This window comes from Cupressus sempervirens, chromosome 5, assembly GCF_028749045.1.
Source record: "Cupressus sempervirens isolate cs-2001-9-10 chromosome 5, ASM2874904v1, whole genome shotgun sequence".
NCBI lineage: Eukaryota > Viridiplantae > Streptophyta > Pinopsida > Cupressales > Cupressaceae > Cupressus > Cupressus sempervirens.
This window is the reverse complement of record NC_143122.1, coordinates 872,879,110-872,888,734: the sequence shown is the minus strand read 5'-3', so window position 1 is coordinate 872,888,734 and position 9,625 is coordinate 872,879,110. Positions and strand designations below refer to the sequence as shown.

The 9,625-nt window shown below is 36.3% G+C and overlaps 1 protein-coding gene across 2 annotated transcripts in view; it reads right to left on the bottom strand.

Moving 5' to 3' along the window:
* Positions 1–1,502: 1,502 nt before the first annotated feature.
* Positions 1,503–9,625, bottom strand: part of LOC149558706 (GCN5-related N-acetyltransferase 5, chloroplastic-like) — a 51,271-nt gene continuing 43,148 nt past the window's right edge. Inside the window, exon 3 of one of the 2 annotated variants that reach the window (XM_089832805.1) lies at positions 1,503–1,920. In XM_089832805.1, coding sequence (XP_089688931.1) covers positions 1,695–1,920 — 226 coding nt within the window. In that variant the 3' untranslated portion in view covers positions 1,503–1,694. Of the gene's footprint in view, positions 1,921–2,080; positions 3,024–9,625 lie in introns of those variants that run through there. The other variant, XM_089832807.1, reaches the window with a different exon arrangement.

Genomic DNA, 9,625 nt, shown 5'->3' with positions numbered 1-9,625 from the left:
TGGACTGTTCCTAGTCCGCCTCACAATCCCACTGATGCGTGGGGATTTCCTGATAAAGATGATCCTCCTCCCTCTGCTGGTACTGCCTTGGCAGCATGAGGTTTTTTTTTTTTTTTTTTGATGAATAGTTTATAGTTGCTGGCTGCGGCCATGTTGTTTGCTCCGACTTCGGCCAATAGAACTCATTCGCGGGGTGATCCTGTATCCCTCAGCCCTTTTTTGTGAATTGTAATTTTAGTAAATTTTATTAATTGAAAAGGACTATTCAGGAAAAAAAAAAAAAAAATTCTATGATAAAAAATAAATTAAGAGTATACAGTCTTATATTAAAAAAAAAATTCTACTTAATGAATTTACAAAAGAAAAATAATTAACATAAATCAAAATTACAACAAGTATTTGTCGATTAAAGTTATAATGTTTAATATTGAAAATTTGATTATAAAAATATAGTGTAGAAATATATTTGATAATAAAAGTATAATACATAAATGAAATGAAAAATCATAGTAATGTCAAAAAATAAAATAAAAATAGTATACATTCTTATATTACAAAAACAAATTTTAAAATAAGGGACTGGAATTCTTCAATTCATCATTAATCACAATAAAAAATGAAGTTCTTATAAAATAAATCACAAATAACATTAACTAATTTTAAAATTCGTTTATAGATTTTGTTTTAACTTTAGTTAATAAATCTTGCTATTCTCCATATCATTCATTTTTGCAATTAATTAATTAGGATCTTTTTATGCTAAAGACTATTACAAATTAATTATTAGATGTCTCTTAGTTCCCTTTAATTCTGATGGTGGATCGATGAGTGTGACCCAAAATATTGATTATAAAATCAATGTACAATCTATTCTAGAAATCTAGAACTAAATAATTATGCATTAATTGTAGCCATCAAAGATGAGATTATATAGTAAAATCAGAAGTTATATAATAAAATATTCTGTATTTTACTTTTTCAAAAGACTGGATGGATCTATGATTACCCATTGAAAATGCACTTATTTCATAAAGAAAATAAAATAGTATGTGCTGCTATATTTTGTAGCCAAATTTTGGTTTTTTTAAATCATGTCCTATGGTCCCCACATATCTCATATCTTGTAAATGCGATTACGAATCTCAACATACTCAAGAAAAGAGTAAACTGATTCTCAAATAAAACAGCCAACATCTAGAAGAATGCGTAATGCAGCTGATTTTACTTCAAAGAATATGAGGATTTTATTTTTTCAATTCACCTTGTAAAAGGATTTCTGAATCTTGCTTTGATCTCAGTTCTGTTGATATTGACACGGTCAGTGATAAGACTAATAGTTCCAAATATTGTCATGGAAAGTTTTCCTACTTTTATTATGGGGTTGTGCATCCTTTTATTTTGTCTGTAGTTTGTACCAATATTGTAGTTCTGAAACCTTTGTACAAAGTAAACGAAAGATGTTATATGACATTTATGCTACATTACAGATGAACTACAAGTCATTATTCGAAATATTAGGTATGGTGAAATTAAATATTCATAATCATGTTGAACAATAGACATAGACATACCTGCGCTTTTCACATTATGCCTCGTGGTTTTGTTCATGAAAATAAATAAGCTAAATTTCTAGAAATCATCTAAAAAAGCATATGTTACAATATGGAGCTTCAAACTCATTTTAACTTTGTGCACTAATTTTTAAGTGGCAATTTCTTATACATGAGATGTTTACGACGTTGCCATGTAAGCAGTGTCAATATGTTGACTGTATCGGTCTGGACAACTTTATAACCAGCTTTTGTGTACATATTCAATGGTGCTTTATCAATAATTCTACAGTGTAAATACAGTTCGCTGGATCCCATTTGTGTTGCTAGCTTCTCACTTGCCTTTAAGAGCTGCCAACCAATTCCTCTCCTGATTAACCAAAAAAAACATAATTTGACCATGAAATTCATCTTGAAACGCCTTTCTAATTACTAAACGCTAAATCAAGACAATTACTTAGCAATTTCACATTGGCTGAGGTATTTTAAGTCTAAAGCATTCTTTAGATATGGGTATAGAACAATAAGGCTAAACAAATGCATTACTTATCGAGTAAAGGTTTTCCACTACAACACTTGTATATAAACAATTTTGTTAAAATCATTAACATCATATTTTTCGGGCATGCCATGTGGCCAGACTCGTGTAGTTCTTAAACTTCCCTCCAGTGCTCAACACAATGGGATAAGAGAGCATGCTTTCATTAATTTAATTGTCCATAAGAATACTCAGAGGGCTCCACCTCATGGAAATACAATATTCAGTGATCATTTACACCTTAGAAGTCTTGTAAAGAATTTTACTTAAAACACTCATACCAACATAATTTGTCAAATTCATTAACTTTCATAGTTTTGGGGCATGAGATATGGCCAGACTCCAGGAGCTCTTTAACTTTCTTCAATTCATAGGAGAATGTCTCACAGGGATCCACCTCATGGTCATATCACATTCAGTGATCATTTACACCTTAGAGCTCTGGTCAAGATTTTGGCTTGCAACACTAGTATATAAATAATTTACTCAAATACATAACTTTCATAATATTGGGGCATGCCATATGGCCTGAATCCAATGGCTCTTAAACTTCCCTTCAGCGCTGATCACCATGGATAAGAGAGCATACTTCCTTCTATCTAATTGTACAGGAAAATGTATCACAGGGCTTCATCATATGGCTAGATAACATTTCAGTGATCATCTACACCTTAGAGCTCTATCCAGCCTAGTGTCAATCAGAATCATCCTCGTCCAGATTGACTAAACACCAATCGCCAGGGTTTAGCACCACTATACTTGCATTAATTTCCTCCTCGCAACATCCAATTTCCACTCTATGACTTTTCCCTGCTTACCATTTTAAATCATGCTGCAAGTAACAGCGACCAGACAAAAGACTTTAGGCCTCACCCTGATTTGTGATCATAGGGGCATTCGTATATGTTCTATATGTATATCAAGCCGGCCAACTCCTGCACTAGGACGAAACATGTTTTGTCAATGTCATCATAGAAGACAAAACGACCAAATGTTTATAGTTCAACATTGTGTCTTATGATGTCACTTTACATGCAAAAACAATTAATTCATTCCATGGGCTCAACCACCACATTTTTACTGAAACCATAGGAATATCCACATCCAGTGCAATGTTTCAAAGGCATTGATTACACTTGAGACATAATTCAAGCATAAATATAAGACCATAGAAAATGTACGAGGTCCCCCTCTAACCAATAAACCATCAAACTGCCATATATTCAGCCAATAAATACTGTTTTAAGACAAATATCATTAACAAAACGTCAAGCATGTGGCTTAATCAGCATACATGGGACATTTCGAATATAAATTAAATGAAACAATTACATACGAGAGCATAAAATGTACATAGCATGATAGACTCTTGATAAAACTAAATAGACTCAAAATATGACAAAAGGACCATCAATCAAATATGAGATAAGTTCAAGCAAGAGAAGTTCTCAAAATGATAGTATCTATAAATACTAAGGCTGGGGTCCCTTTGGGAGGGCGTGTGATGGGGGATTCAGGATCAATCTTGAAGGATTGAGGGGTCTCTTGACACAAACTAAATACTACAGGATTAATTAGAATTTTTTCCTCAACGATAGCAGCCCTCAGTTTTTAGTTTGAAAACTTTAAGTGGGTGCAATTGAGGCAGGGCTTATAATTCCTCCACCAGCTTGGGCTTTTTTTCTGCCACTTGCCAATCGTATGGAACTTTTAAATTCCCACCAAATTTTTTTAAATTTTTTTAATATTAATTAACCATATTGAATTAGATATTACAAAATAACTAAGCTGTCAGTTCGGGTTCAAAGATGGGCTTGGATTCAGGTACGGCTTCATGAGTACACACACACACACATTATATATACAAAAATAAGAGAAACAATATTTAGGACTAGGCTTGACTGCCTACGTGGTTTCCATTTTTTCAATATATGGTTCAATTTTGGGGGGACATTTTAAATCAGCTTTGCGTTGGATTTAGATTAATCCAATTGCTAATGATATTTCTTGTCACATTTTTATTTTATTAATAGTGGGCTTGAATATATTTATGTGTGCGTGTGTTAGAATGGATAGGGTTGTCATTGCACCAAAATATCCACCTATCAATGCCTAATACAACCAATAGTCTTATAGAACCATAGGAGGCAGTTAAGCCATGTCGCAAACCCCGCAAGGGACGCTGGCCCACTACCAACAATCCCGCTCCCAGTGTCACTCGCCGTGGCTTGCGTAGATTCAAACCTGTGACCAAGCTCCAATACCACTTGTTAGAATAGATAGTGTTGTCATTGCACCGAAAGATCGACCCATCAATGCTCAATACAACCATTAGTCTTATAGAACTGTAGGAGGTGGTTAAGCCATATTGCAAACTCTAGGAGGATTGTTGGTCCACTGCCAACTATATATATATATAGTACCATAATAAAATAATAGAAAAATATAGTTTTTCATGTTTTTAACATACTTTTTGGCCTCGGGCCATGGGTCCACGTGGGGTCCTTAATGGTCCTTTCAGGTCCCTGCAGGTTCACGTACGGTTTGTGCCATGGGTTCATGGGTATACAAGAGGACCCATGTTCTGGGACGCGGATCCTACCCAAGCTAGCCATGAATCCAAACCCGAGAAAGGCCCAGACCTAGTTGGTAGGGTCCAAACCCAATATCCCAGCGAAATAATTGAATTTATAAGATCACTAGTTTCCATTAATTTAGGAGCTTAAACTAAGTTACAAAAACCATAGGACCACTCACTCAAAAATAATCCTAAGAAATCTCAGCAGCACCCACTGATATTTTCTTTTGGAAGTCCTTGTCCATGGGACCCCACCCTAACCCATATTATAAAATCAGCTCTTTACTTTCCTCTAGTGTGCCTTGATCATGCTTTATGTACTCTTCTCCGTGTCATATCACAAATATTTCAAAGAAAAGAAAAATATAAAAGTCGAAGCTGCCAAAGTTTTAAACGTGGTGGGGAAGCCAGTGGTTTGACAATTGAAAAAGGGCGTGATTTCTTAGCCAGCATATTGCATCTTTGTAATCCAATTTTGATATTTCATTTCTTCTCAAGAGACTATGTTTTTGCTAAAGGAATTGGCATTGATGATTCTGAATATTGAGGTTGTTTGCCTTATTGGGTTCTCCAAATCGTCTATGAGATATTACATCGTTTAACAGATGAAAACTTTTTTTTTGATAAGTAATCAGCTGAAGTGTAGATTATTTATTATTCACCTATTATTATTGTGTTAATCTCAAGTAGATTCTAACCCAAGACCTCCCCGATGAGAGGCTCACAATTTACCATTGCATTTAGGCACTTGCTTTATAGGCTTGGAAAACTTACTATGTATTAAAATCATTATAAGAAAAAAAAAAAGGCAAACATATATTTATGAAAATGTAATAACACAAGACTTCCACATAATTCCTCACCAAGGTGAGAACCATCAAAAAACATGGAGGTATAGCCATTACAAAAGGGAAAACTTCTACCTATCTCTAAAAGGGAAGCAATGATTACATAACAAAAGTGTAACTATACTATCACAAAGAAACTAAAGAAAATGAAACAAAACAACAGTAGTAAGCCAAGTGAGACACTAGCATAGGAAATGTCAGTTCTTCAAGTGGTTAAGGAATCTAGCTTGTAACCCCTTAACTTGGAAATATATAAGCTTTTAATTGTCATTCTAATAAGCACAAACTTATACAAGGAAATCATCTTTCATAATTATCCTTGGCATTAAGCTTGCTGCTACCCATACGAAACTCAGCTTCGTAAGCATTGTTCATCAATTTGTCATCTTTTGATACCTAATCTTGTGTCAATTCAAACTCCATTCTTCCCAATTAGTTTGCAAAAAATTATCAATTCCTAGTTGATGCAAAAGCATTTCAAGCTGAAAAAGCAATCTTGCATCACCCAAAAAAATATTTTTTGTTCCCTACTTATTTGATTGCAAATTTTTCATTTCTATTCTAGTCATCTATTAGCCACCACAGATCCTAACACATTTCATTGCATTTTCAAATTCCACCTCATCGGTGTGAACACATGCTCTACATTAATCTATCAATGCCACACACAATTTTTAGGAGATTCTAATCACCACAAAGGCATATATCAAGTTCTGATCCATTAGCATGCATAACTAAATAGCATATACTTACATGACCTAGGACACAAGGCTATCATTACCGCATTCATTCCAAAAGATTCCTCTACACATTTTGACTATTACATGTTTCACAAGGAATTAAAATTTACACGATTTTAAGGCCAACTAAGATCATTCCGAAGGCTAGAAATTGTTATACAAACCTCTCACAATCATTTCAAGGTTGTTTAGATTGCAAATAGAGTTGGATAGAACCTCGACAAGTGTATTTGGATGCTGTACGGTGATATGAGACAATAGCATACAAAGATGACAATGTCAAGATTTCACCAATAGACAATCAAATGGAAACTTGATTAATACCAGACATACATATATGATTACTAGAAATGCCAAACATAGAGGTGAATGGATAACACAGAGAAATATGCAATATGTTGCCGAAACACGGAAGTATCCTCACAGACAAGGATGGCGCTTAGATTTTCTAGATCCAAGCAAAGTGAAACAAGTAGAATAGGGTAGACTAGAATCCTACTAAAACTACAATAGCCAAATAAAGGGCTTTTACTTCCAAAATGGCGCAACAAGCAAAACTCCCCCTAGAATTCACAAAACAATAAAAAAAATTCAAGTCACATACCTAAAAACATCCTACGCATTGGTGATAGATACCCTATTGATTGTAAACTCCGGAGGTGCACAACAAGTGTTGACGCATGTAATGTCCCCATTTTGGAGGGTTTCTGCAGTTGTCTTTGGCCTTTGAGAATGAAAACTCTCAATTGGTGCGCAATTTTGAGGGTGTGAACTATCACTTGAATTATTGCAGCTGGGAGAAAGTTACTACAGACTTTCTATTTGAGCTCCATTATTAAAACTTAGGGGCCCTTGGCCAAGTTTTTGTATGATTCGATTTAGGGCTTTGTGGAGACATTTTGGTGTTAAGTCTTCTGCAAGTTTGGCATGAAGGAGTTCGATTGCATGCTCAGATTTTCCAGAATTTCTGTCTTCATATCAGCTTATGTGAGAGCTTCGATTTTGCTCATAGACACTTCATCTTGGGACAATTTCATCTAGGAGTGGAGGCGCTTCATATTAGAGGTCTAGGTGATCTTGTTGGAGGCTTTGTTGGCAACCAAGAGGCTGCATATTATTTTATATCCACCATTGCTTCAGAAACAGGGGCGGCAGCATAGGTGGCTCAATTTGGGTTCATGAGGTCTTCATCTTCTAAGATAATGCTTGCTTCACCATTGGAGACTCAAGTCAACTTCAAGCTACAGGTTCCTTGAAGATTTCATACTATCTACATGTCATTTAGATGCATTTTATAGAGCTGTTGTAGGTAGACGATGTGATCAGACTTTGGCATTTTTAGTTGGGTCATGTTGTAAGCCAAGAGTCTTGGCATTTCCATGAAAACTTGTGTAGGCAATTGCATTTCAATAAGACATCATCTTTGGGAAGTCTCACATGGTAGTAATGTTCATTTGAATGTGATATGAAGATGTATGCCAACTATTTGACAAAATGTCAATGGCTGTAGATGTTCTTATCAACATATAGGTTACATACCAACTGTTTGCTAAAATTACCAGTTGGCTGTAGGTGCATGTTTTGCATTTAGAAGTCATATATGAACATTGTTAACGATGAAATTGAGTCATTGATGCTTCTAGATTAGAGTTTATGCATTGTAGTTTGATTTCTAAGCGTTTGGAGTACTTTGGTTTCTTCTACAAGCATTTATATCAGTCTGATCACATAAACCAGCAAGCTAGGAGGTTGCAAGTGAATTGTTTGACGATATTCCTCGAGTTCCTTATCAACACTTTGAGATCAGATTTGAGCAGGGTCATTATAGTGGTATCAAAGCTAAATTCCTGCCATCTTGAGGGTTTAGCAATCACATGTAGACACTTGGTGTTGACTCTCATAGATTTTACACTTGCAGGTGAGCTGGGTTTGACAGGCCGCTAGACACCATGAGTGACAGGCAAAAGCGTAGCCCACCAAGAGACAATAGGAATGAGGATCAGGAAACAAGAGAATTTTTCAGAGCAATGGTTACAGGACAAGAGCGGATGGTTGAGGCTTTGCAGGCACTTACTACCATGGTTGACCGCATGAACACATAGGATAGACGGAATTAGGAGCAAGGGGATAACAGGAGTGCAGTGGGATCACCTAGAGTTCATAGAACTCTTTCCAGAACAACAGATAGACCTACACGACCCACCTTCTTGAGGGAAGAACATGTAGTAGAAGAGAATGTTGAAGATGTTGAGGAGCCTACCTTTGCTGATGTATATATGGCTGCTCATGATGAATGGCAACGATTGACACCAGGAGCTCGAGAGCTCATGCATTTTGATCATTTTGTACAAACAAGGATGGACTACTACAGGTCCTGACAGGAGAGCAGACCTCAGAATCAGAATAAGGATCTCAAGCAGGCTACTAATAAGCTTACATTACCTATGTTTGATGGAAGTGGCAAATCTACTGCACAATCATGGATTCATAAGTTGGATACTTTCTTGGCTCTTCGACCCATGACAAAAGAGGAAGCCATCAAGTTTGCCACTTTGCACCTGGAAGGAGTAGCACATGAATGGTGGTATCATGGGTTAGTTACTTTGCAGCATAATCAGATCACATCTTATCAAGAGTTTGTGGATAGATTGGTGGAACGCTTTGACAAGAAAGACCCAGAATCATACTTCAGAGATTTGGCTCAACTCAAGCAAGTTGGGAGTTTGAAGAGTTACGTTGGAGAATTTCAGAGATTATTAGTGATGGTTTCCAACATCTCAGAGAGATGGCTGGTAGTGTTATTCATGGAGGGCTTATTGGAGCCTATGAGAGGATGGATAAAAGCCTTTGATCCTCCTACTCTTCAGGAGGTAATGAAGAAGGCTAGGAGCATGGAGTTTGCAGCACCAAAGAGCAAGAGCTTGCATAAGGAAATCCCTTCAACAAGCAATGAGACTCCCCAACAATCAGACAAGAAAAAGAAATCAGTAACTATGATGGATGAGGAGACACGAGAAGAGTTGAGGAAGAAGAAATTATGCTAATGGTGCAAGGAGCCTTACAACAAGGATCATGATTGCCCTTTGAGGCCAAAGAGCAAGGCAAACCATTTCATGTGGGTATACTTTGAGGACTCTGATTCTGATGAAGTTGATCAGCAGGTTGCTTCAGAACTTGATCAAGGTGAGGCGACTTCTACTCCCATGGCATATATTGCCAATGTTCAGGATGAGACTACATTCAAGTTCACAGGGATAGTTGATGAACAGCATTGCATTGCTATGCTTGATACTAGTGCGACACTTCAGGTTGAGGATTTTGATGGATTCAGAGTTCGAGTAGCAGATGGATATACTCTTGCATGCACCAAA